The 27,491-nt window shown below is 42.1% G+C and overlaps 1 protein-coding gene across 3 annotated transcripts in view; it reads right to left on the bottom strand.

Moving 5' to 3' along the window:
- Positions 1-27,491, bottom strand: part of cep128 (centrosomal protein 128) — a 43,445-nt gene that overhangs the window by 5,360 nt on the left and 10,594 nt on the right. For 2 of the 3 annotated variants that reach the window (XM_005724857.2, XM_005724858.2), the window contains exons 9-21: positions 27,396-27,470; positions 27,085-27,232; positions 24,880-25,019; positions 23,586-23,657; positions 23,178-23,363; positions 19,588-19,776; positions 18,876-19,337; positions 17,068-17,232; positions 15,497-15,661; positions 9,372-9,431; positions 7,263-7,455; positions 3,606-3,655; positions 2,163-2,186 (exon numbers count right to left, since the gene is read on the bottom strand). In XM_005724857.2, the coding sequence (XP_005724914.1) occupies positions 2,163-2,186; positions 3,606-3,655; positions 7,263-7,455; positions 9,372-9,431; positions 15,497-15,661; positions 17,068-17,232; positions 18,876-19,337; positions 19,588-19,776; positions 23,178-23,363; positions 23,586-23,657; positions 24,880-25,019; positions 27,085-27,232; positions 27,396-27,470 (1,929 nt within the window). The remainder of the gene's footprint in view (positions 1-2,162; positions 2,187-3,605; positions 3,656-7,262; positions 7,456-9,371; positions 9,432-15,496; positions 15,662-17,067; positions 17,233-18,875; positions 19,338-19,587; positions 19,777-23,177; positions 23,364-23,585; positions 23,658-24,879; positions 25,020-27,084; positions 27,233-27,395; positions 27,471-27,491) is intronic. The other variant, XM_005724859.2, reaches the window with a different exon arrangement.

Genomic DNA, 27,491 nt, shown 5'->3' with positions numbered 1-27,491 from the left:
ACACACACACACACACACACACACACACACACACACACACACACGAATATTTAACAAATGTAAATGGAAGATACTGAAAACTGTCAGAAATGAAAACAGCATCTGTGTTTTTAACATCATAATTACAAGTTATCCAAGTGATCCCGACGCAGATGTCAGTAAATCCAATAACACAACGAGGAACCCCAAAAATCATAAACACGTAGACACACATGCTACAAAACCAAAACAACACGTGGAGATTTAATGATTAATAATATTGGGGCCACTTCCCAATTCCATTAATTGCCTCTCCTTTTCCCTCGCCACGTTTTCTTCTTTCGTCAGCACTTCCCACTTACAGCCAACAAAAAAGATCAAAGAACAACAGCGAGGAAGGAAAAGTCGATGAAATAAGAGTGAAATGAGACGTCGCTCCGAGTCGAGGTTCATCTTAAACGATAATCACCGATGAAGGTTGCGCAGCTGGATGTTCGTGGGTTTAACTGCTCTGCAGAGTCGACTGACGCCTTTGCATTTGCACACATAATGGATGTACTGGCTAAACAACAAGCGTCCGTGGCTGATACTGTTAGCAGCACATTTATGTATTATTTATACCCTCCCACACGACAGTACTGAATGTGGAGTAGCAGACACTGCATACAAAATTAACCTGAATTCTGACTGTGCACACATCAGTCCAAAGTTGTTTTGTAAATGCATTTATGATCCAGATACCAGATCCATAATGGACTTCAAAATAAAAGTTTCAACACATTTCAAGGTGAAAGCACGAGAAAAATATGATGTTTTTCTGTACTTGACCACATACGCCCCAAAAAGAGCCGACACGTGGCAGACAGCATCAAAAAAAGGCAATAATCTATCTACATCCTGAACAGTGTGTGACGCCTAAATCTCTGCACAACGTGTGGAGCTGAGCTGTGCCATATTGTGCCCATTCTACATGAAACGATGCTTTCTAACAATTTATTGGCAACAAAAACAAAAGCACAGTGGCATTAAAAATATATGAGAGTTCAGAGTATGAAGGTGAAGGTATGAAATCAAATGTCCCTCCATGGCACACAGCGTTTCCTCTGCCTTTGGTGCGTATGTAACCAGCTACGAACTTAAGACACCATCAGTTGAAAGGGAGACGTCCTTCCTGGGCACCGTACTCAAACATGGTGGAGGAACGTGATGGCATCCACAAACTGCAAACCCTCTGTGTTTTTAACAGATTCATTATAAGTTTCTGAGATGAAATCAGTTTGTTAGAAGATTAATTACACACAATTTTATGGATATTTATGAGTACAGTAACCTTCTTTTTCCTGTAAAAGAACCTCTAAAAGTTACTGACTGTACCTTTAAACAGACATGATGTCATACTGCTTGGTCAATTCAAAAGCTAATTGAGGACTTGTTACAACACACTCAGCACCATCTTTAATTAAGTACTACTCTAGCTGCACGCCCTTCTATTCATCTCTTCACTGTACCTTCAATAGCCTTTTGTTCACATTCAGATGGAGCATTTAAGCATCAAAAGAGCTGGCTGTTACAAGGCGTCACACTGATTGCTACGCTGAATGGCACGCTGACATACAAGTAAGATTTACTTGATGGTCCCCAGTTCCCAGGCTGGTGACAGATGGGTCGATGTGTCCTGCCACTTTGTGATTGCAGTAAGCAAAAATGATGTTGGCGGTCCGGCTATTTCTTCCTTCTTTCTTGTAACAGCTAATTGAAGCCTGAAGTAGACAAGCATGCTGCATAATAGTGATGGATGGACAGCGTGGCTTGGGTGGCTTCGTTTATTTATTTTTTTAAAGAGAGTAATAAGTGATTGGGTCAATACACTCTTTCAGCGGTGCTAATTAATTTCTGGCTGACACGTAATAGCTTATTAGAGATGTTAGTGGTAGACGTTAACCGTTCGGATGGTGAGGTCGATGCTGCATTGTCAGTGCAGCCTGGTTCTTAACCTCATCAGAAAGAGTGATGATGATTAACAGAGCTCTGAGCCTTGACTAAAGAAATCATTTTCTGTGTTAGCCTGTATGGGCTGCTGGGCAAACACAGCCTTAGGTGAACCTGCCTACACGGCTGAGCCAAATACAGCTGAAAATAATCATAAAAATAACAGAGAAATGATGTAAAACATCACATCTTACCAGCTCCAGATCCAAAACACGGTCCTAAAGAAAACACAAACACAGTAACATTACTGAACTGTAGCACTGGTCTTTAAATGCATATAAATGCAGACAGTGAGTCCGGGGAACGGCTCAAAATGGTGGCTGAGCAGAGAGAAACCACGTGTTTGTGTTAGCGTGTGTAGGAGGAACAAATTGACAAAAGAGAGAAATAGTGTGTTCCAACAAACGGGTAACAAGGGAATGAAATGCAGGGGCTAGGGAGAGTCTGTAGCACACAACAGACTTCTTATCACACACACCGACACACTCGCACAAAGACAAACCGCTCTCGCCGCTCATCCAGCTCCTGACTGATGTTCCCTCTCTAACGATGCATAAGTGATGCTATGCCTCTTATCTGCCACTCAAACGCACACCTGCTCTTCCCTCCAACCGACTGCTTCTCCCCCCGTGCCTGTAACGTGTTGATGGTTTCTAACAGGGGGACTTTTTTCCGCCTCAGCCCACCCCCAACTTTTTTTTTTTAAACTCTACGTCCTTCACACCGTCTTTTCTTTTTACATCTCTGTCTCCTCATCCTTCATAATTAAAAGCTCGGTGGTGTCTAAAACGGTGCACAAGCTCTGGCAGGTGCCATTATGCAGCCACAGATGAGCCCGCAGACTCGTGCACAGTCACACAGAGCTAGACGGTCTCTTCTCAGACGGTTCGCTGCCTGTGTGTGTGCGTGTGTTTCTTGCTGTTTAATAGTGAATAAAGGACCAGTCCACTTGAGACTAGGTGGGTTGGTGTCCTGCCAAGTGTAGCTGCTGCAGTATTGAAAGACAGAAACAAGGCCTCGAGTGGCTTTTAAACTCCGAGCCATCTTGTCCGCAGTAATTAGCTACTTGTCCAAGCTCGGCAGCAAGGAGTCTGTCAGGCTGTGAAGTAATGTTTGTAACACACCCTCAGAGAGCTCAGATGACCAAAACCCAGACATACAGCACTGTGCAAAAATCTTGAGTCTCCAATTAATTTCTTTATATTTAGCTTCCAAGGAGCCATACTTTGTTTTAAAATTGTTTTTATCTATTTTTAATTAAGACTTCTTTAGCAATAGTTTGTAATGGCTTCATTTTCCAGCATGACAATGATCCCCAGACACACTGCCTATTCAGTAAAACACACCGTGTTCCTGAAGACGACTTAAATAAATGATAAGAGAGTTCAGGCTGTGCTGAAGAATAAAGATGGTCACACCAAAATACTGACCGACTTTCAAGCATGTAGAATCGTACAAACTCGGTTTGTCTTATTGCTGCATTTCCATGTATGTTTGCATATGTTCCAATGGGTCTCTGCACCTATTCCACATTTTCCCTGTAAAGTTAAGAGAAATGACGGGTGGCTCAAGACTTCTGCACAGCACTTTGCCAACTTAAACACAAACTAACCATATTATATATATTTTACACTAACCTGAAGGCTTCTCATTTCGTCCTCTTTCTTGCGACTTCTCTCCAGCAGCTCTGGAATGACATCAGTGTGTAAGAAGAGATGGTGCAGTTGATGGAGCGAGTTGTCAGGTGTCACAGTAATACTGTATCTGTGGTCCATATGAGCTGTGTAAGGCCAGGCCAAATAATACTAGCTTCTATTGTGATGCCTGGTCCACCTGTGCAGGTGCTGGATGTTTTTAATATCTGAAACCAATACAGCTTCTTGATGGAGACAACTATTGCTAATTGCATCATTTTGCAGTTTAAGTGTAACAGGATGCTGTTGTCATTCACGAGCTGCTCACTTACTATATTTTGCCTTTTGACTGTTGTTTCAAACACAAGCCTGCTTGGGTTTTAGTTAATAATGATACAGATTCTGAGACCAAACCATTTAAATGTACGTAGTAATAATAAAAAATATTATAGTGATTTTCTGACATTCAACCTCCAAGAACACAAGAAAAGATGATTTGTTTTATACTGATTACATTCTGGTCATGTGATGAACACTAATCCAAACACAGCTCGGTGCTGTGCAGTGCTGATGGATTATTTTTACCCCGACAGGTAAATGAGCGACAAACTGCTTATGTTTGTTGATTGTAGCACCAAACAGGTTTAATTATGATCACTGGCTGTCGCTGGTTCAATGATTTCTTTTACTGAAACAGTAAAAGAAAGATAATGTACATAATAATGTTACTGTTGCTTCCCCATGGTCAATGTTTGTGATTCAACCATAAACAGAGACAGACTGGGCAAAAGTGACATCCATGGGAAAGTTCACTCGACTCACATTTGCCAAAAACATCTTGATTCTGAAGACTGACAAAATAAAAGCTGTATTTTCTAAAAGGTATGTAGCATAAGTGTAAGTAGCATAGAACATCATAGCAACAGTGAAACATGGTGGTGGTAGTGCGATGCTCTGGGGCTGCTTTGCAGCTTCAGGACCTGGATGATTTGCTGTAATCGATGGAAACATGAATTCTGCTCTCCACCAGAAAATCCAGGTAGTTTTAATGCCCTAAAGATTGATTGGATTATTCAGCAGGACAATAATCCACAAGTGGAGCACACTAGTCTGGACTTCATTCTGATGGAGATGCCGTTCATTCTGGGAAACCCTCCAATGTGGCTGAATTCAAACTATTCTGTGAAGGAGAGTGGACTAAATTCCTCCACAGTGATCTCAAAGACTCATTGCCACTTATCGCGAGTTAACCAGTTATTAGGTTTATGGGGCGATTACATTTTCACACAGATCCAGCTTGGTCTGAATAGCTTCCCCTGACACTAGAACTGCCATTATACTCTAACTCATAAGAAGCACCAGGAGGGCTCATTTTGACTCCATCCTACCACAGCAATGGCAAATAAATCATTTCTTGAAGAAGTTCAGTTACTAATTTCCTTCTAATTATTGAAATTTAAGATTGAAATTAAATTTAAGATTCAACAAAACGAGTATTAAAATAACATTTTGAGGGTTTTCATTAGTTTTATAAATGATTTTGATAATTTCATTACAGATTATAAAGTTAAACAGGGCAAAACAATTAACTAATAAGTGATAATAAGTATACAGAATAACTAGCAAATAATTGAAGTATTACAGAGAAAGAACATTATGAAGAGTTAAGTTTATTCTGGATGTAGCTCAGCTACACGTTTGTAGCTGAGCTACAATAAACACTGTGACAACGACTGAACAGCTGATTGCCTCCTTTTTAAATCTGACCTCACAGTTAGCCACAAAAATGTAAGAAACATATTTTTTATTAATTACTGTAAAAGTAGAAGAGTCAAAGTTTATCATCTAGTTCACGTCTGCCTCTGATCACCAAACCTGCGACCTCGTCACCTCGATCAGCTGCTCTGATCTGGATTTATTTATGTTCTTTATATTTAGCCACTGTAGTTACATATTTATGAATCACATCCAGCTAATCTTGGAAGCCTTAAAGTTTAAAAAATGTGTGTAAACCATTGTGATGTTAGGTAATCGGTAATTTCACAGCAGCGTCTTTGGTTGTTCTAAGTATAAGTTCATATTTTTTTTTACCCCCCACACACCCCAAATTTCAGTACTTTACCAATAAGCCCATTTTAGGAAGAGCCATGAAATACGAGATTCTGTGGTTTTAATTTAACAGAATTACACAGTTTTTAATGCCATGCGTTCAAAATCATCGTATTTACTCGACTTCTCTTTACCAATGTAAAAACTGGTTTGATGATCTGAAACGTGTAACTGCGACAGACGCTACGTTTTCACAGCTCAGTGTCTCTGCTGACCGACACGTCCAGCCCGTCTCAGCTGCAGGAGGATCTGTAATACTAGAACAGCTGTTTCCACACATACACTGCAGACCTGTTTTTAAGGGAAAGGGCCGACAGGGAGCACTGCACAAGTGATGAAAGGTCTTAGGAAAAATACACAAACCGCAACCGCAATCTGACACAAATCCTGTACACCACACAATGTCTCTGCTGAGTGCTGGCAATAATGGCTAATGTGTTGAGATAAAAACAAGCAGCTCTCAGAGCTCACGAGAATACAGCTCCCCCTTTGAGAATATTCATTAATTAGTATTTACCATAATGCGTGGTTGAGGATATAATGTAATTACAGCCGTTACTGAGAAGAAGAGTTTATAGCAGAGGTGATAAAAATCCACACCTTCAATACTCAGATACTGCTGCTGTGACAAAAGATTACTCTAACTACTAAAGAGACCACATCGCTGCTCCTGCCTGCAGTGCAGACTCAAACTGCTGATCCAGAGACGGGAGGAGCTGATTCCAAAGGTGATCGAAATGATCTTGCGTGTATCATTAACTGAATTGTCCAATCACTTTACTCGAAAGAAAAGAAAAATGTAAACAGATAGCTAGCTCTGTTTCCATCTCCTTGACCATACCCAGCTATCCAGCTGTCTCCAGTCCCCCTGTGTCTTTTAGATCTCTGGTAATGGAACACAAATTAGGTTCATTTCCCCGTATTGTTCAGACGAAGCGCTGAAAACAAGCTTCTCTTCCTCTGCCAGTTACAGCTCATTAGGAGAAATTCAGTCAAAAATGGGGCTCACATTGGGAAAAACAAGTCATCTTTCCACGCGAGGCTCAAAGTTCACAAACCATTACGATTCTTTCTCAAACATCTGCAACTACAAACAGTCAGACCCGTCGTAACAAACAAAAAACAATGATTCAGACACACACACAGTCATTTTCACCAGCATCCATTACAGCAAAACACAACAAACAGTGAGTAACAAAAACACTCCTGTCACACGCCTGCACTGAATTACTTTCTTAATGATGGTGTGATTACATGTAAATGTGAGAGGATGAAAACGGGAGATTGGAGTCTGACAGCTGTGTTAATCAAAAGGAACCATTAGAGAGAGAGGAGACTTTCATGGAGAGCTGGCTGTGATAAGTACAACTTCTCACCCTCGTGAATGCTGAGAGCATGGAGAACTAAAGGACTTCTCATCCTGTGCACTCTAACAGCTGCTAGCTGCCTTTACAGGCAGAATGACTGTGATTTGTGTCGCCTGATGCTGTGCAGGGGCATCCCGAGTGTGAGTGAAATCAACATGAAGGCGTTTCTCCAATTAGATTCTACCTTTCTTTTCAGTGCTGAGAGAGTGCATCAGCTTCTCCTGTTGGTCCAGGCGCTGCAGGAGAGCTCTCTGCTCTGAGTCGCGGCTTTGCCTGAGGGCCTTCAACTGATCCTTGGTCTGCTGATGTTGCCTCCTCAGGCGCTGTTCTCTAGTGTCGCGCTCACGCACCTCCTCACACAGCCAGCGCAGCTTGGTCTGGTTGGTTTAATAAATACAAACATTGTTGTAGTTAGTCTGAAAACTGTGGAGGGGATCAGGCCAGCCAGCCTCAGGCCCCACCATGACACACTACATTTAATACACAGGTTGGAACATGAAAAGGGATTTTCTGGGTTTTCTAACATAGAATCCTGCACGCCAATCAATGCAAAGGACACTGAGCAGGAGTTTAATTAAGAGGACAAAACTTCCTGATCCTTATTTTCCCTGTGCAGCCAAATCATTTCAACTTAATTTTTCATTACTTTCAAAGGCGTTTTCCTGTCTAAGCTGCCAGTTTACAGCTCAAATCTCAACATTATTATTTTTTCATTTTGTCTTTTAGCTGAATCCAGACACAGGTTGTAAAGTCACGTCAGAAAAAAACCCAAACCACACAAAATGAGCACAGCGGTGTAAATTTACTGTTTCCTACAACAGGCTTCCACAGCAGAGCCAAATGACTGGTTCAATTGTTATTCCAACTGTGCACTGTAAGCCTGTAAATCATACCTACATTATACTACCATAAAAACTCTTAACAAGGGAGCTAATTACCTCCCTTGTTCTCCAGCGTTTTACTCTTGTAAATGCACATTACTCTGAGAGAATTTCTGACAGGAGATACATTACAGTGATAAACACTACAAATTGTGCAAACACATTTTAACACGGTATCATGCATCACAGCCACAGCTTTAATTACACATTTCTTTTGAAAGTTTACAACAATAAACGGGGATTGATTTGTCTCGGAGAAAGGCAGGTGGCAGCTAAAAGGGCAGAGGACGACAGCGAGCATCTCCTCTGTCGCATGAGCCCCGCGAGAACATCATGGAAACTGATATAAAAGCACCGATGATAACAAGATATGGCTGCACGTCTGTGAGAAGTTTAATTTACAGCTATCGTTGGGGAACCTGGTAAATCTCAACTCTTATCTGACTTTCATTGACATTCGAATGACACTGATATTTATTACAAACTCTAAGCACACATTGGTGCACAGCAAAATAGTTCAACAATGAAGCGTCATAGTTTTCTGAGAAGTTTTTACCACAAATATATCTCCACATCTATGGTGGAGGGCTTTCCTGGCATGAAGACATTTTTGGCATCGCTTAAAGCAGTTTTATCCAGACATGAAAGACTTCGTGCAGTTTTGGTAATTGAGGTTTTAACTACTCAACCATTGTTGTTCAGAACTCTTAGCAACTTATTAAGAAAATGCACACGTTTCTGTCAAATGAAGTAAAGCCAGATAACTAGAGGCTGCCTCTGACTGCATGCTGCTCACACTTTCCATCTTGCCCATATTTCAGGTTGTTTAGCATGTTGGAGACAAACTGAGGAAACAGTCACTAAAGCACAGGAGTCTCTTTATAAAAAAAAACCTTAAAAAAACTGGACAAAAAAGTCTGGCGAGACGTCATTTAATGAGTCTAAAAATATGAAATCATTTTCCGAGATGTGTTCGGTATTAAAGATCTTAAACGGTCTGGCAGCTCCTCCACCGCCTCATCTTTTAAACTTTCGCACAGCAGAATCTGTCAAATCTACAAGGTTATCTTCAACTTAAGACTGCGCTGTACGTTTTCATCCCTCTGCTTTCTTTTTCATTAAGAACTGCAGCTCTATCACCTGCTTTAAAAACTCACAGAATATGAACACTGATGTCTATTTTCTCATAGGTGTGCGGACGCTTTGTTTGTTTTGTGATTTACGTTTGTGATCTTCGCCATGTAACCTGCCAAAGAACTGCAGATGCAAATTAGTTTTAAGCCAACTCTGGCAAACCCTTATGTTAATATTGCATATAATCCCTCGTTAAAACAAAAATCTTCACTATGTCTTGACTGTATTATTTGTGTGTGTAAGAATGGTTCTCTCCAGGGACAAAAGCTGAATCAAACCTTAGTCTCAGCCAGCCAGCGGTGCGAGTCCTTCACCAGTTCAGGTCTCTGAGAAATTGCCTGTTAGAAAATTACAAAAACAAGCAAATAAATACAAAAGCAAACTTTCCTGTTGCTGTTACGTGTATATGCTGTAGGACAAGGCGAAGTTAAGTTGGATAGACAGCAAGTGAATCGAAATGCAGATGAACAAACAAGAGGACAGGAACCAGATCGAACAGCCTCCTGTCAAAACTCTTAACTTTAGTGAAGAGGGGCCTCTGCCAACTTAAATTGGCGTGCGCATGTTAAACAGCTATGACACAACACACACACACACACACACAGTTAGTGCGTGTCATAAAAACGAGCTCAGAGAGTATGTTCCAATCTTTCCCAGACAAGCTTGTCAGCATCAGCAATACAAACTGACTGCCTGCCAAGTCCTAATGACTGCTGACACACACACACACACACACACACACACACACACACACACACACACACACACACACACACACACACACACACACACACTCTTAAGGCAAAAAGATAGACACAGATAAACGCAGTCACATAACTAGACGACACTCAGTTGAGAGCACACCTCTGCCAAGTGCTATGCAGCTGCTGAAATGTGCCAGCTGCACATGTGGAGTTGTCAGCAAAGATTAATAATCCCTCTCATGCTTCTTTATCTCTTTGTTACACATGAGGTGGTGAATTCATGTGCATGCTAATTAGATTTGGCTGTGCTGAGCCACATTTAAGTTTCTGCATTTCTATGTATAGAATATGATCGATATGTCTTTAATAGCCACTGGGGTTGCATTTCAAACACAGCGATATGTTTCACAATGCATAACCCCCCCCCCCCCCTTTTTTTTGTTAGTTAGCTACTGGTGTTGTTAGCATGGAGAGTAAGCTCGCATAAAGGAAGAATAACACACTCATGACAGAGAACCAAAAGATGATGTGGTCATGTGACACAATTCTTAACCTCGTGGCCGCTTTAGGTTCACGCCAAATTCAACTTTGCTTTTTCTTATTTGGCTGTTAATGGGGGATTTGTCTCTCCTGTCTCTGCTGATGGTTGATCGGGAGCAAAAACAAGGTTAGTACTTAAGCACAGTGGTGCTTGAAGATAAAAGATAACATCAGTATTCTAGTACGGTTATAAACACTGCAGCATGTTTACAGTGTTCGACATCTTTGGTTAGCCTTTCATCCTTTGCTATTTAGCATTAAATACAACATAAAACAGAGTCTGATGCTGCAGGTTATAAAAGTCATCAAAGTAAAGCTTAAAAAAAGCCAAATAGATGAAGAGCTCACTGAGGCTAACACAGTCCATTAAGGTATTACCAGCTCGACATCAGTATCGGCCAACATTTATCACTTGTGTTTCATCAATATTGCGCTGCTGCTACTTTCTTCACAGATAGTGTTAAGTTGTTGTTGTTTTTAAGGAATTACAATTCCTTTGTTTCCTTGGAAACAAATAGCAACAAAAAACAAAAACTAATAAAACAAAACAACTGTTATTTTTAATTTCTACATTTCAAAGTCTGTACATTCCACAATTCATCCTAAGACAATCATTCACAAAACTATTAAAATCCCTGCACCAGCTGCAGCCTTTAGCCTGCACTAAGAGTAACTTTACATGCATTTTTACCTCTGCTAAGGATGTTTCTGGCAGCATTTGTGTGCACGTCATCTGTTTATAAACACAATCGCTCAAAACGTTTTGAATGAATCCTAATAAAACTTTGTAGCCAAATATACTATAGCATGATATTAGAACAAGTTAAAGTTAATCATGTCGAATTATTTTCGAATGAATACCTTTTACTCCTACATAATGTTTGAGTCATCATTTCTCAACAGCTGCCATTGCTACCTTTATTACTGCAGACTCACAGACTTCTTAGTAGTAAAAGCATTTTAAAAACAGAAGAAAACAAAATGAATATACACATAATGCAATAATATTCCCTTAAAAATAAGCACTGTCTATAGAATGAGCTGCCTCCCAGAGTGTTTGTTGTTTGTTTCCCCGGGAAAAAATGGCTGTCCTCTCCTTCCTCTGATTGGCTGGCCCATACAAACAGAGGGTCTCACAGCAAGGGGGTGGGGCTTCTGTGCTTATAGCCCGAGCCGGTGCTTGAGATGACCATATTAATTACTAACAGCCCCTCCCACACACACAGACAGTGAAAATAGGGAAATGCATTCTGTCAATAAGTGCCCATTCATTTAAAACAGGAACTACAGTTTGAGATTATGATCACAAGCTTTTTAGGCTCCAATGGCCGTGAAAGCTGCAGTACCACGTTTTGGAAAACTGGGGTTTTCCCTTCATCCAAAACAGAAAAGCCCTCCTGTGCCTTCTGATGGCACAAAAACATTTCTTTAGACGTTTCATGACTGGTAGAGTGATAACACACTCCAATAGATTTTATAAAGGTAAAAACAAAAAAAGCCAAAAAACAAAACAAACCCCCACCCCACTCCACTCTCCTTGACAAACCTTTTCAAATAGCTTTTTGAGCGTGTTTATAGAGACTTACCCACCCGCCCACCCTGCTAACAACGTGAAAGCATACCCCCTCCTGCCACCTACTGAGGAAAAAAAAGAAAGCCAGCAGATATAACAAACGTGAATTCACATGGACGAACTCACACACAGCAATGAACAAAGTAGACAAAAGCAGAACCCCTTTTTCAAGTACACCCTTGTGGCAAGGTGTTTACACATGATCAACAGACATGGAAAACACACAGCAGGAGTTTTTGGACCCTTTCTGTCCTGCGCCTTGGCGAGCAACGTCGTCACCGCGCAGGTGTCAGGCAGCGTTTTCAAGCTGCCACTCAAAACCAGATACAAACAAAAACGCATCTCCCAAGTTGTTGCCACGGCAGCTCAAAGTACGGCAACAGAGCACCGCTGTGCAGAGGTCCCCGTCTCAGGGAGCGTGCAGCCGTACACCAGAGCATGTGACTGTGTGGGAGGATAAAACATGCCTCTGCGCTTCTCGCTCACGCTCTCTTTACTTTTTTCAAAAACATCAAAGGCCACACGGCAGAGTAGCAGACAAAAAGGAGGTGAAACTGTTGAAAAACTGAACAAGTAGGCTGGGAGTTGAAAGTGCTGTGAAAGGCCTGAAGTGAAAGAAACACCACTATTCCTCACAGCAGCGCTGCAGCGGATTCCAAGCATCTGCCACCGCTAATTTAAATGTGTGACTACCCGGTTTACATCTCTTTCACAACGCGAATAAATGTGTGGCTGTGCGTCTTTGGTTACAGTGTGTTTGCTGCGCCTCCCACTGTGGCGACGGAAAAGCTGGGAAGAATTTCGAGAAGCAAAAAGGCAGAGACGTTAAGACCAACAGCAAATGGAGAGGACACAGAGAGATGTTTTCATAGAGATTACCAGCATTACTCTTCATTAAACAGTTTATGAAAAGACGCGGAGAGAAGATGGAAGGGAGAGAAAAAAATAACGACAGATGTCTCGAGTTGGATTTAAACGCAGATCTTTGATGCAGCTCAGCCCAAAACAGAAGAGTGGGAGCATAAAATAAACCACAATTGAAAGACAAGACACACAGGGGTTTATAATAAAAGGAGATGACTCACAAGGTTAGCGTTTAAGGAAAAGAACCAAAATGACTGTGTTGCCATGCTGTGGTAAATTATGAGACTAAAGAGAAGAAGAAAAAATGATGCCTATGTGGAAGTGCCAAAAAGACGCAGTTCTGGTGGCCACAGAGACAATCCCACAGACGTCCAACTAGCGTAGAGACATGTTTACAGACGGGGCCTTTATGCACACAGGTCACAAGGATACCAGCTCAGGTCTCACTTACTGGCTTGACTTTGACAGGCGTGCCACATGTCTGCCATCATCTGTCACCTCAAACAGTTCAAGTCGCTGAACTGGAGCTCTCAGGTATGTTGGTGGTGCTGGTGCCTTTTTTAATTGGTTTTAATGGAATTATCTAACAACAAACATGACGTGTCATCCAAGGAATTCTTTCCTGCAGTCCTGGTGAGTGAAACTGAAATATTATATTTGTCTGTTACTTCAGCGGCCCCCAACAGTTTTTGCGCTACGGACCGACAATATTTTCATGGACCGGCCTTTAAGGTGTCGCGGATAAACACAACAGAATAAAACCAGTACTGGTACCAAAAAAGAGAAGATTTATTCATAACACACGGGAAAAGACCCAGGGAAACCAAGTTAACGATAAAAACGGTTAAAAAATAACGATAAAAACCGATAAAACCGTTGAATACCATGAATTTCACACCCGAGCCTCAACTCTCGCAGCCCTTAAACCTTTTGGCTACAACCTGTTAACGTTTACAGTTGAAACCTTTTGTGAGGTCTCACTGACCGTAACCTGTCCACTAAATTCTTGTTAGTTGATTAATGTGTCCAAAGCACCAAAGAGGTGAATGAGACATTTTGCATAAAGGTGCTTTCAGTGCTCAAATACAGTAGAAAAGTCATATATGAGTCATTTTGGCATAAAAATATCGCCTGACTCGTCTTACAATTCAAGTTGTATTCAGCAAAGTTTGTTTTTTCTTGGACTTTAAATATCTTTACACCACATTCAAACTTCCTGCTTCTTAGTGCTTTTAAAATCAAGGAAGGAAGGAGGGTATCATAAGGTAGCTGAAACTTAATGCACCCTTTAACCGTTAATGATCCCCCCATTAGCCCGATCGCTATAAGTTAGCTTCTTTCGGCATCATGGATTACAGAGGAGGAAAGGTGTTGGCTCGCATGTTTGACTGCAGCACTGCAGGACCAGCTTGAGAAATCTATAAGAGCAGATAAGAGCAGCCAGGGTTCATTAGCCTGGAGCAGCAGAGGAAAACTAGCTTTAAGCGAAGTGGGTGGTGGGGGTGGGGTGGGGGCTTAAAGAATACACTCAGTAGGCAGTGTGGAGGCTTTACAGTCTAATAAGCAGATTTATAGGTGCATGGTTATGTACAGGTGGGTGATAAATAAATAGATCAAATAAGATACTGTCACGGTCCTGGGTCTCCTGACCCAGCGTTTTTAGTTCTTTGTGATTTTTGTATTATTGTACTTGTGTGTGATTTATTCTATGGCTTCTAGTTTTGATCCCTTGCCCTTCATTTCTCTCTGTGTCCCCTCTGTTCTGTGTAATTGTGTGTCTCAAGACTTCATTCAAAGATGCTCACATTTACACAATGAGCCACAACACTCACTACTACTATTTTTCTCCCCATTTTCATTTCCTGTCTCACTGTGCAGAACCTCTTCTCAGCTCCTTTACTTTGTCAGACTACAGTCGTAGTTGTTATTAATGAGCCTTGTCAACCTGACCTGTCACAGACGTTACGCTAAATATTTGCTTTAGAAACGTTTCCATCTGAAATAGATGGGACATTGTAGAAAAACATGAAAGACATGCAAACTTGATCTTTTGCACTTTCTGTGACGTTAAAGAAAGTCTGAGCTTGATTTTCATGCTTTTTTCATGTGTGTCTGTTCATCATGGATTTTTGGACATAGAACAGATGAGTCATAACGAGTATTTCCTTTGGACTTTCTGTCTCTGGTAACACACGCATGCAACATTTATATAAGCACAACAACAACACACACAAGATTATCAGGTAAAACTTGTAACCAACTGTAAAATACTTTCCAAGGTTCTCAAAATAGTTGTTATTCTTGCCACTGGCAAATAAACAGAAGACAGCCTTATGCAAAATCACAATACAAGAACAGGTCTCTTCAGCACAAGTCAATGTTATTATTCTGACAGTTAACAACAACTGAGCAAACAGTGGGACAAAACAAGACTGCTGCTGTCACTAACACTCCAGCCTGTAGAGACCTACTCTTGCCACACACTGTCCAGCATGAACCGACAGGAGAGGCAAACCTAACAAGAGACTGTTTAAGTTTGCATCTAGTGCAGCAACGACCGGAAGGACTGTACACGTTTCTCCAGAGTATGTGGACTGGCAGGACTAAATTGTTACTTAGAAAATGATCCGTGCTTGTCAAATGTGCTGTGAATGTATAAAAGCAAGCTGACAGTATTCAACACCATTCAAAACACAAACAAAATGTAATAGGCAGGAAATACCTGGAGCTTGTCTTCGCCGTTCCTAGCCAGGCTGCGACAGGCTGCGTCTAGTTCCTCGCCCAAAGATGTAAGGACTGCCTCTTGCTCCGATTCCATTTCCAACACCTTCTGCTCCAACTTAACAAGTTCCGACTCCGAAACACGTCTCCGCTCGGCTGACCTGACCTGTGGAGAACGGCAGACAGCCGAGCGGAGTAGAGGTGCTGCAAATGAGCTGGTGTTTCAATTCATGCCATTGTAGTTTAAAAGACACTGATAAGAACTTTTTTTCTTCTTTCGTAGCATAAATGACATTTATGTCACCTGTTACAAGATTACTGTCAGATGTTCTGGTTTTCCTCAATAAACACATTCAGACTAACAAAAAACCATCAGAGACTTGTTTCTTTAGCTACAGTAGTTTCAGGGTCTCTACCAGGACACAGTCAATCAATACATTCAAGGATGGAAACCAAGTGATCAGTTCTGCCCTGGGAACACGGGTCATTACCCTGTCCCTGAGATAATAAACTGCCCATGTTACATTAATAAGAGCCCTTTTTCTGCATGCAGACGATTTCAAATCAATAAATGGTTCCTGTGAAAAAGACCCATGCAACTTATCAGGGTCCTGTCAAAGAGGTGAATTGGGATTCAATACTTCATCAGCTGTTGTGAAGCCACTAAGGACATATTGATAAAGACTCTTTAAAATAGTGCTGATTTGGCACCACTTAACCCCTGGAACTCTTCTTATGTTTGGATTATCTGTCCTGAACACCTTCTTCTGAACAGTGGAAAGTCGAAGCCTGATGGGCTCAGATTTTACCATCTGACTAAATGATACACACAGGTTAAACAGCTGGATTGAAATCACTCAGCGGGAAAGTTAGAAGCAGCACAGTGTCTCTCTCACAAACTGAACTCAGCCTCAGTGCTGGAAGGTGTGCCTCACTCTGAGCTAAAGCAAGAATTCCCACAGTTGGGAATTTGAAAAAGAATCACGAAAAAGGGGAATGAAATGTTGCAGCACTGAGTTATACTTTTAAGCGTTATTATCGCTGCTGGAGAGCAATGGGTGTAAGGGCTCCGTCTATAGATAACAGTACTGTCTATAGATATTCTCTGCAGCCACTTTTTGGGGAAGAATCTTGCGAAAAAGGTTATAAAAAGTCACCAATTCTTGGGGAAAAGTGCTGATGATGATGATCTCTGCTGAGAGTGAGAGCGCCGACATGTAGAAAATAATCCCATTTCTAAACAGTTAATGCAATAATTTTGTTAAACCCTGTGAACCAAAGGTGAAAGGCTGCACCTGAGTCATATTTGATTTAAAATCCACTGTGGTGGTGTACAGAGGTTAAATCCTGTCAGTGTCCAGAAACGTATGGACCTAACTGCAACAGCAACCAGTTTCTGTCACGCAGTCGCTGACTGCTTGCTCATAGCCAAATGTTTTGTGTTTCTATCAAGCAACAAACATCATATATTCCTAAAACGTAACATCTGCACAGACACACACATATTAACAACTGGCCCGTAATATTAACCGAAGAATTTGGAAAAAGCACGCCCAAAGAGGCCAGGCTTACTTTGTCTTCCACTTCCTGTTTGAGTAGCTGGTATTTTCTGTGGAGAAGTGCATGCGCCTCCTCTTTTGTGCTCAGCTGTGCTGCCAGCTTATCACATTCATCCTTCATCCTGTCCAACTTGATGCGCAGCGCCCCACACAGCTCTTTGTCTGACGCTGCATCTGCCTAGAAGAGAGTGGATGTTTTTAATGCCATGATACACAGGTAATATTTCGAGATCATAAACACGGGCGGTTTATCCGGGGCAAAAATTATCAACACTAAACAGGTGGCAGTTCTGGGAATACCATGAGTAAACAGAACAGATACAAGTTCTCATGTCACTGATTTGAACCCAGATTTAATTTATGTGCCAAATTTATCAGTGGATCCAAACATCTTAAGTCAGTTCTTGCAAGTAAAAGCTGATTTCACAATACAACGTGACATTATGTGCTGCAGAGCCAGAGAACATCAAGTAACAGGTCAAGAGAACGAATAACGAGTCCTGCTCAAGCTCGCAAAGGCAAGCCTCAGATTTTAGCTTTCTATATATAATAATAACGTAATAACTACACAGGATACAGTAAAGTGGAATGAATGACAATTACTCAGGACCGGGAGTGACACAAACACAGGAAAAAATGGAAAAACATTAAAAGCAAATAAATTCTAAGTGGAGGGAAGCAGAAGGAGAGCGATTAAGACAGAGCGAAGCAGGGGAGAGGGAGAGGAGGAGAAATCATGAGTAAGAGGACAAGGACATGGAAATGTGAATATTTTAAGCCATTTCTGACAGTTGACTGTGTCATAACTGTAATACAGGCTTCTGGCTATGATACGTGAATATTGGGTGGGCTTCTGAGGGACATCTGCCGCCCCTGTAGGCTCATATTTAAAAACATTCCAGCAAACGCCCTTGTCCTTACCGCACTTGGAAATGGCACCATTACAATGAGCTATGTCAGATATTAATGCCATTCAGCGCAACTAATGGGCTAAACTCAGCCATATCAGGGAGGACCATGCCCCTTAAGAAACAATGTACCCGGGAGGGCTCGTCTTTGGAGATACTGAAGGTGGGAGGGTGCAGTGGGACCGAGTCAAGTGAAGCTCCTATCTCCAACAGTGCCTTGATGAGACTTTAGGGGGTCTGATATCTGGGTTTTTAAATATTCACGCTTGGAGCTGTAGAATGGCCCCACAGATCCACAGGGCACCACACACCATTAAAAGCTCAGCTATCCTCGATTCACCAGTACTCAGAGGACAGGGTCACGACCAATGAAGAAAATTACGCTAAATGAGAATTTAGTCTGTGTCTCACTGGGTCGGAAATATACCAGATGTTTAGCTGCTGGGGTACGTTACCCTGCACTGAATTTGTAGAAATGCCAATTAAAGTTTGGCGCCCTGTGATCCATGCCTGGGTAGGGACACCTTGAACATCTGAAAAGGTTTGACAAAATAAAAGCATTTGATGCAGTTTTTAGAGTTTAGCTTTGATGAGGGATATTTAAAAAGAGAGAATTCTTGGATTTGGAGAATAAATAGCTACAGCGAGCAGCTTAGCCCAGAACAAAGACTAAAAAGAGCAAGAAGAGTTTTGTTCAAAGTTAATAATGTATTTCTTGTATTTTGCTTAATCCTCAAAAAAAGCCTGAAGATTATGTGTCAGATTATTTCTGGGCTGTTAACAGTTACCACACAGCTAACTGACACTCGTGTAAATAATGCCTCTGGATTTTTTCACTCTTGCTGATACCGGTGATTATACTAATCTATCCATTTCCACATTAGCTGTACAACATCTTAATGATCACAGCTACCTTCAGCTCTCTCATTTGTGCCTGTGTTTCGTCTCGCTCCTGACAGCAGACCTGTAGCATGTCCTGCACTTCACGAGCCTTCTTTGCATTGCTGTCCTCCATTGTGGCCTTCAAGCCGTCTAGCTCCTTCTGATGCACCTCTCTCTCGAGCTGCAGCTGCTTGCTGAGCACAGTCCGTTCTTCCTGTAGCGCTGTCAGCTTGGCCTGAAGCTCTGATGTGCTCTTTTGGAGCTCCTTCCTGCAGTTCTCCTCTTCAGACAACCGCTGGGCGAGCTGGGCGTGGGCTGCAGTCATCTGCTTCAGGGCAGCCTGGAGCTCAGCATGTGCGTCCTGGTCCCTCTGAAAACGGCGAGCTTGGGTGTCAGCTTGTTCTTGCAGCCTCTGGTTCTCTTCTTTCAGTCTTGCTCGGACGGCGGCCTGACGCCGAGTCTCATCCTCGAGGGTGGCTGAGGCCTCCCTCACCTGGGGTTGGGAGTCCTGTTAGGATCTTATCACAGACTCTAATGCAACATCTTATATGGATTTTTGGATTTTACATGAAAAATAAAAAACAAATAAGCAATTAAAAAGGAATTACTCAGATTACTCGATTGAGATTTTTCAATAAAATCCCTGCAGTGCTAGACATTTGAAAACACTGCTGCATATTTTAAAATCCTAGTAATTAAAATAATGAAGAAGGAGAAATCTATCTGGGTGTTGGACCCCACACCTCCCGGATTTCCTGCTGCAGTGACAACTGGCGCTGGTGTGTCTCCGACAGCTCCACGTCCTTGCGGTGGAGCTCCTCTTCACGTTGGGCCAAGCGGCCTAGGATTTCAGCGAGCTCCCTGCGGGCTGCTTCAGTCTGCTGGCTCAGCGCCTTCAGCTGGGCTTGAGAGTTTTCCTTTTCCCTGGCTGCCTGGAGGGAGAGAGAGAGCGGGAGCAAGAGAACGAGCCGGGTAGAGGAAGAGAAAAAAAAGATGAATGAAGAATGACAAATGAAGAAGAGGAGGGAGATGGTGTACAAAGAAGAGCTCTGACAATGATGATGAGTGCATGAGAAAGAGTGACAGAGAGACGGAGCGGGGGGAAACATATGCAGTACCAGCTCCTGCACTGATAGGAAAATGCTTGCACTCAGCTTCTCGATAAGGGACAATGGTCAGGTCTGCTCAAGGCAGATTGCTTCTAATACTCCGGCTTTGACTGGAATTTGCAGAGACTTTGCAGCAGCTCAGAGCCTAATCATTTAATTGAGCACTTGATTCTCTCCCCTAATTCATTAAGAGGGCAAAAATGATTTTGTAATTAATTCGCATCACGTCGAGTGTGCCAGGTGGGAGTCGGTCTGACTGTCTGTCTGTGAGGCACAAGGTGCTGACTGCCAGTTTGGAGGTGACTCCTTCAGTCCGAATGGGATGGGAATCGATGGGGGGTGACGTCTAAGCTAATAACAATAGACGGGCGTTAATTATTTAACGAAACACGACCACTTTAACATACCAAGCAACGGTAATCTATTTGTGGTCATGGCGGGTGAATTCAAAATGCATTATTCAAAAGTTTAAATTGGACGATGACACAAAGTCGTCCTCTATGACACGAAGACAAAATGAAGGATGAATGAACACGAACAAAGAGAGGAGTCAGGGATGCAGTGATTCTGATGTTTATGCTTTTCCTGATTTCTTTGTCTTATAAATATTGTTACAATGGAGGATGCTCATATTAATATCACCAGACTTTCAAATGATGTACTTGTAATCCCTGAGAGGTCAAATTTCTGGTGTCAGACTGCGATTAATATCCTTTCACAGTCAGTTTTTTCTACTCCTCCTTCTCCTTGATGTCACTAAGCACTGTATCAAGGCCCAGTAAAAGGTAAATAAGGAGTTTTTTTTTAGTGAGCCCAAAAATAAAAGGTTTATATAAATTCACTTCATTCAATGAAGTGGCTCAGCCAATCACATGGCAGAAACTCGGGGCATTTTGGCACGTAAACATGGTCATCACAGCCGAGTCAGGGAATAGGGGAGAAAGGTGATTTAAGGGACTTTGAAACGTGGCAGAGCTGTGGTCTGAGAGTTTGAGTAACTGCTGATCTGCTGGGATTTTTCTTGCACAACCATCTCAAGGGTTTATAGAGAATGGCCCAAAAAAGAGAAAATATCCAGCGAGAGGCGGTTCTCTGGGCAAAAATGCTTGTCGATGCCAGAAGTCAGAGGAGAATGACCAGCATCAACTCCACTTTAAACTCCACAGCCTGCCTCAGTGGTGTTGCTGAATGTGTCCGTGCCTTTAGGACCACAGTGTACCGATCCTCTCACAAAGATGCCACGAAGTTCAAATAATCTCTGGGTTCTGGAACATGACAGTGAGTTCACTCAAATGGCCTCCACAGCTGCCACATGTGAATCCAGTCGAGCACCTTTGAGATGTGGTGGAACGGAAAATTCACGTAATAAATGCAGCTGAAAAGAAGCTGCAGGAACTGTGTGATGCATTAAAATCTGTGAGGAATGTTTCCAGCACCCTGCTATATCGTGTAGCCATGAAGCATTAAGCTGAGTCTGAAGACAAACAAAGGATCCAGGTGAGGTATACCCAATGAACTGTCTGGTGGTTACACGTTTTTTTGTCTACAAGCAGCATCTATCACAATCAAGCCTCTTATGAGGATTTACAATTGCAATTTGGGACAGGAAGCTGACATCACACCATTAGCATGTTCTTGATTACATTTGCTCACCTTACACTTTACAAACACTTACATATTCAGGCTCCTCAGGTGCTCAATGACCTCTGGGCTTTGTAACACATGGATCATACAGTGGGGATTGTGTCATTATGCAAATCATTAACTGGACAAATACTTCCTGTTTGTGCTGGATTTTGGCTCACAGGGCTTCATACTCCTGTTGTAATGTTCTGTCTATATTCAGATTGTGCTTTTTGTTGACTCCTGTATATTTGCTTTAAAAGTCCATCTAGATACAAGAGTTATCTCAGATTAATTGCAATACAAACTTCCCAAATATGTTACAACAAACATTTAAACAAAATAAACACATTTTACAACACAGCTAGAAACATAAAGTTGCTAACAAACATGAAACATCAGGAAACAGGACAGGCTGTAACTACTAGTTTTGTGGTGTCCATAACGTCCACATTAGTTGCCAGTATTATGTATGTAACTGTAGCCTTCCACCATCCAACCACGTATCCTGACCTCACTGAGCAGCACAGCTACAGTTTTGTTTCTCCCCGCTGCCCGAGGCGTCACTACTGAAGCTGATAACTGCATTTTAGTACAGACATTATTGATCACTTCACTTTTCACACACACCATCACAGTCACAGAAGTTGTGCGTGAGCCAGACTCTACTGCTAAGACAAAGCAACAAACAGGCTTGGTTCTAGCTAACAGTGCTGCCAGCTGTAACACAGCCTGTACCAGCAGCAGCAGCAGCAGCAGCAGCAGCAGAGGGCGGAGCATTTAAGACACAACTGCCACTAATGCTGAATTTATGCTGCAGTTTCCCACCAGATCCAGCTAGATTTCCCACAGTGAACCTTTGGCGGTTCACCTGAGAGCTCTCACTTTGATCAATTATAAACCGAAAGAACTACCAGAGCCAACAGAGCAAAGTGGTTTTAGCAGTCCTGGTTTAACTTGCGCTAATACACATTAAAAGCTAACCGGTGGCACGATCTTGTCCACAGTACAATGTATTCTGTACGTACAACGCTTTTTTCATGTTTCATTGCAAAGATGAAAGCCTCTCACGTGGTTTTAGAGTTAAAAGAACACATTAATATGAACCTAGGCTGGACATTCACACATGATTCATGAAAAATGTTGTTTTGCAGAAGCAATCAAGTGATTCAGCACTCTGCAGCCGTAAGGTTATTTGACCCACAGTGGGTGGATTAAAGAAAACAGCCAAAATCAATGCAGTGGATGCTGAGATATTTAGATTTTCTGGCCCTTAATACGGGTCAAGCTCTTAACGCTGACATTTCCCATAATGTCACTCATTAGCACCTTTCATTAGACCCCGGCTGAGTCCAAATCAGGAGAGCGAAGCGCTGCTTGAGATAAGGAAACCAATTTTGATGTGTAAAATTGGCAGAGTGCCCATTTTGAAAAGAGCAAAGATGTAGTTTTACAGACGGGGCAGATCAGTTCACTGGAATCAATGACGTTTTAAGATTCTTGCTTTTTATTTCAGCGCTGAAAGTCAACATTAACAGGATCAGCTGCTTCTGTGAGCTGTGTCCAAAAAAACTGCTATGAAAGCATCTGCTTCAACCAACCTGTGAGGCCTTGTCAGTATGAAGTTGAGCCCGAGCCCTCGCCTCCTCCAGCTCCTTCTGCAGTCTCCTGCACTTTGCCCTCCACTGGCGCACAGCCTCTTGGGCTCTGGTCTTCAATTCATCTCTGCTCCTTGTGCTCTCGAGGAGTAATGCCTCCGTCTCTCTCCTCTCTGCTTGCCCTCGGCTCTGAAAGGAAGACTGAATTTATGAATAAAATGTATATTCATCCTTTAGAATACAAAATCGTGTGCAACCGTTCCCATACAAGAAGAATCTCAAGCATCTTATTACCACAGGATTAGTTTATTCACATCTTAATATTAAAATCTGATGAAGTTGTGGCTTAGAATAAAGAGGTAAACATCATGTGAGTGTACTTCAGTATAAAAGGTTGATTATTTAAGCTACCTGTATGTCCCTCAGCTGTTCCAGCATTCGCTGCTGCTGTTGTTCTCGCACCGCCAGGTCTGACGATAATTCCTTGTATATATAGAAAAGAAAGGTCAAGGTGTGTGTCTCTGTGGAGCAGAGAATTGCATTTTAGATTATTTCAGTGAGTGACTATTGCTAGTGTGAGGGGGGGTTGGGGAAGCAGGAAAAAGGGAGAGTGGAATAATGGGTTTATGCTGGGTAGGAAAAAAGAAAAAGGAGGAGAGAAGCAAAGAAAAAAAGGTGTGATATATTTAGAGTAAAGATAAAGAATAAAGGGTTGGCATGACAGAGCTAAGAAAGAGACAAAACACAAAGACAGAGAGAGGTCAGAGGGTGTTTACACGCTACGTACAATTGGATTATCTACATCGCTGGTCTGAAAAGTAATCTAAAAGAAGAGTTGCTCTGGATTAACGTAATATCCACAAGAAAATCACAATCTCTTTGAAGTTGCAAGTTTGAAGTGGAAAGCAGGGGTAAATAAGGTAACCCTGTTTAGGCGTTTATACTGAATAAGGCTGTCAGTTAGGAGTAATTAGTTATACACTGGTTAGTCATAGACCTATTAGACTGTATATAAATTCAGCCACTGAAAAATTGAATCTTCCATCCCATTCTCCTCATTATACTTCATTTTTCTCATTTACCACTAAAAATGAAACACTTCCAACGTCTATTTGGATTTAGACATAAAAACGGCACGAGACGCCCCAGGTGATACATGCAAACACCCGCATATTCTCTCAGCACCTACTCTGCAATAGGGGAAGTGTGGGTGTTTAAACACATTTTCAGTAAAAGAAACATCAGAGATTAGAGAAATGTGCCAATGCTTGAAGTGCAGCTATTTCTACTAACAATTTATTGATACCAACTGCAGCCTTGAACGCCCCTACTTTGCAAGGAATTGCAATACTATTTTTTCCCCTCCTTCTTCTTCTTCTTACATCTTGTTTCAGTGATGGGAGTGACACATTGCACCAGTTTGAGAAGGATAAATGACTGCCTGTTGACTCCTGATCTATTCCAAATGTCGCTTCATCTGACGATATAAAAGGGATCAAGGGGTATGAAGCAGACCGGGGATGCGACCGTGGAGGAGAAGCAACAGACCCACATACATAACCTCAGCACGGGGTGGAGACAGCAGCATGGGCAGAATCAAAAGCATGCTTGTGATGTGTTCGTTTGAACTCCAGCTGAGACTTCTTTAGTCTTTGGAGTAAGACGACCCGAGAAATGCACTGTCTTTCTTGTGACTCGCACACACCTTCAACTGTAAGCTGAGCTGGACCCTCTCCCTCTCTTTACAGTCCAGAGCCCTCTTCAGTTCTTCGACTTCACCACGGACCGAGGCTTTGCACAGCTGAACACGCAGTTCTGCCACTTCCTTTTCCAGGTCTGAGCGATCTATTGACACATGCACACCGCTATCAGCAGACGTACATCCACAGAGTGCTGTTACTGCACGGTGGAAACAAAATATGAAAAAAGTGGAACAAAAATGACAATCAACAGGTAAGCTACAGCATCGGGTTTTTGGGTTTATTTTTTAAGGGAAACGTAATAAGATTCACTCTCAGTTTATTTTCAGAATTCTTTTGCAAACTGTCCTTCAGCAACAGCTGGTCCCCCCAGGTGCCACACGGCGTGGTCCCACTGCTCCTAGAGCTCACAATGGGTATAATGCCGTGGATGATATTCTCTACATGGGTCACTAAAGTTAAAGACTTGGTCACTTTGGTCACCGACCAAACATCTGGCGAACAGAATACAAAAGTAGTGAAAAATTGTGCGACTCATGAAGGATTCTCCACAACTTAAGTACTGATTTGTAGAAGCACGCTATGAGGATTTAATGAAGTTATTATAAACTAAGAAATAATCTTTCACTCAACCTAATACTAAACAGCACAAACCCCTTACATAACCTAACCTTCTAGAAAACGTGAGACACTTAAAGAATCTCTCATTTTGGAGCTTTCACTGCCTTTAAAGACACTTTGATGTCCTAAAATCAATGTTGCAAAAAAAAAAACCAGACGCACAGAGTTGGATTTTCAATATTTTTCTCAAATATACACTCAATTTTTTCTCCTTTCATGGTAATAAATCTTTGATATTCTGTGTAGTTCAAACCAATTCTCAGTCCTCTCACCAACGTTTAAGTTTTCCTTTCACCATCTTGTTTCTTGCTGGCACTGAAGCCTTTTTACTTTGCTCTGCATTAACCAATCAAACCTTCAAGACAGAAACACAAAAACACGACACGAGGATAACGGGGGATGTAAGATAAGCTTCTAACTTTATTTTTATTCTTGAACTCAACTAGAGTAGTTTTACACTTTGCATGATTTACTGTTAAATATAAAAAAATACTGTTCTTAATCTTTTATTGGGCTGCCTCTGTGTCCATCCTCTCTACGAAACACACAGTTTTAAGCCCCAGTCAAACACGCCTACAGACTGGTCTGCAACCACCTCGCAACCTCTGGTCATGAGAGAAAAATGTGTATTCCTGCTTGCAAATTGTTCCTGGAGGTTGGTGGCAGCACAGCTCTAGAGACGGGTCAGTGACTCCCTGGTAACCACCAGTTGCTAGGGAGAAGTGCATATTTCCTGCACAGTTGGCAAGAGGTTGCACGAGATTGCAAAAAATGTCATGTTAGAATGGTTGCACCAAAAACGTCCTGGAGACTTGTCTGCAAACACTCAGAAACTTCTTTCAAAGGAGTGGAACTGAAAAGTGCAACGCAAATTGTGAAAGCAATCACAAAAACGTGCAGCGCCCTCTTTGCACAACAACTGATTTCCCCTGGCAACAGCCAGCAACCCCTTTCCAGACATTCAGGGAGTACACAGTTGTTGATAGTGATAGGACCCTGCTCCTAGGCCTGTGTGACTGAGGCTTTAGCTCCTCTTTCTTCTGATTCGCAGCCCCCCCTAAAAACAACAGCAGAGCCATCATGAGTAAAAAAAGCCTAGTTAAGTATAGATCGACTGGAAGCCCAAGATTTTGGCTGGTAGAGATGAGCTACACACAATGACGTTATTATTTGAAAATGTTTAAAACGAGCATCCACGTGACAGATAAATCATCCCACGGTTTAAAAATTTCGGTATATCTTGTGAACACATTGTGAATGAATGTAAGTCCACACTCAAGTTTCCACAGTGAGCAGGCTGCATTTTTTGTTTTGCTCTGTTGTCTTGCGTCACCTTCTCTGCGTTTCATTTCTGCTGCTCGCTTGTAACTGTGCTGTTTTGCTGTATTTTACTGAACACCCTGAGTATTGAGCAAAAGAAGGAAACAGAGCTGTCGGTGTTTCATTTCACAACTCTGTACATTTAAAACCCGAAAGTTGTCATCCTAAAAAACAAAATCTTAGCATCCATTTCCACTGGCACAGCAATCTTTAAAACCATCCATTTAACTTGCATCCATGCACTCTCTTCTCCCCTGACAACCGAGTACCTGGCCCTTGCAGCCCACCTCTTCCACCATCCTTGTCAGCATAGCTGCCATGTGGCTGAGCACTGGGCCGAGAAGTCTCCAGCCGTGCCCTCTCATGCCCCGTCTTCTCCTCCCTTGTCCTTTGCAGCTCGCAGCGCATGTCCTCCACCTGGGGATCATCAGCCGTGTAAGAAAACGCAGAAAAAAGACATCCGACTGTCTGACAGCAGGCAGAACAACACTGAAGATTTCCAAAAAGTCTCTTCTCATCTTACTGTTTTGTCTCATGAGCTTTACTGGTTTACATACAATCAGGCAGAGGACAAACAAACCTGTTGAACGAGGGACTCTCTGCTATCTTCTGACTGTTCCAGCAGTCTTCTGGCTCTCTCTAGTTCCTGCCCCATCTGAGGACAGCGAAGCAAAAA

The sequence above is a fragment of the Pundamilia nyererei genome, unplaced genomic scaffold (genome assembly GCF_000239375.1).
Source record: "Pundamilia nyererei isolate P.nyererei 1_Seehausen unplaced genomic scaffold, PunNye1.0 scaffold00013, whole genome shotgun sequence".
Classification (NCBI taxonomy): Eukaryota; Metazoa; Chordata; class Actinopteri; order Cichliformes; family Cichlidae; genus Pundamilia; species Pundamilia nyererei.
This window is presented reverse-complemented; position numbering and strand designations above follow the sequence as displayed.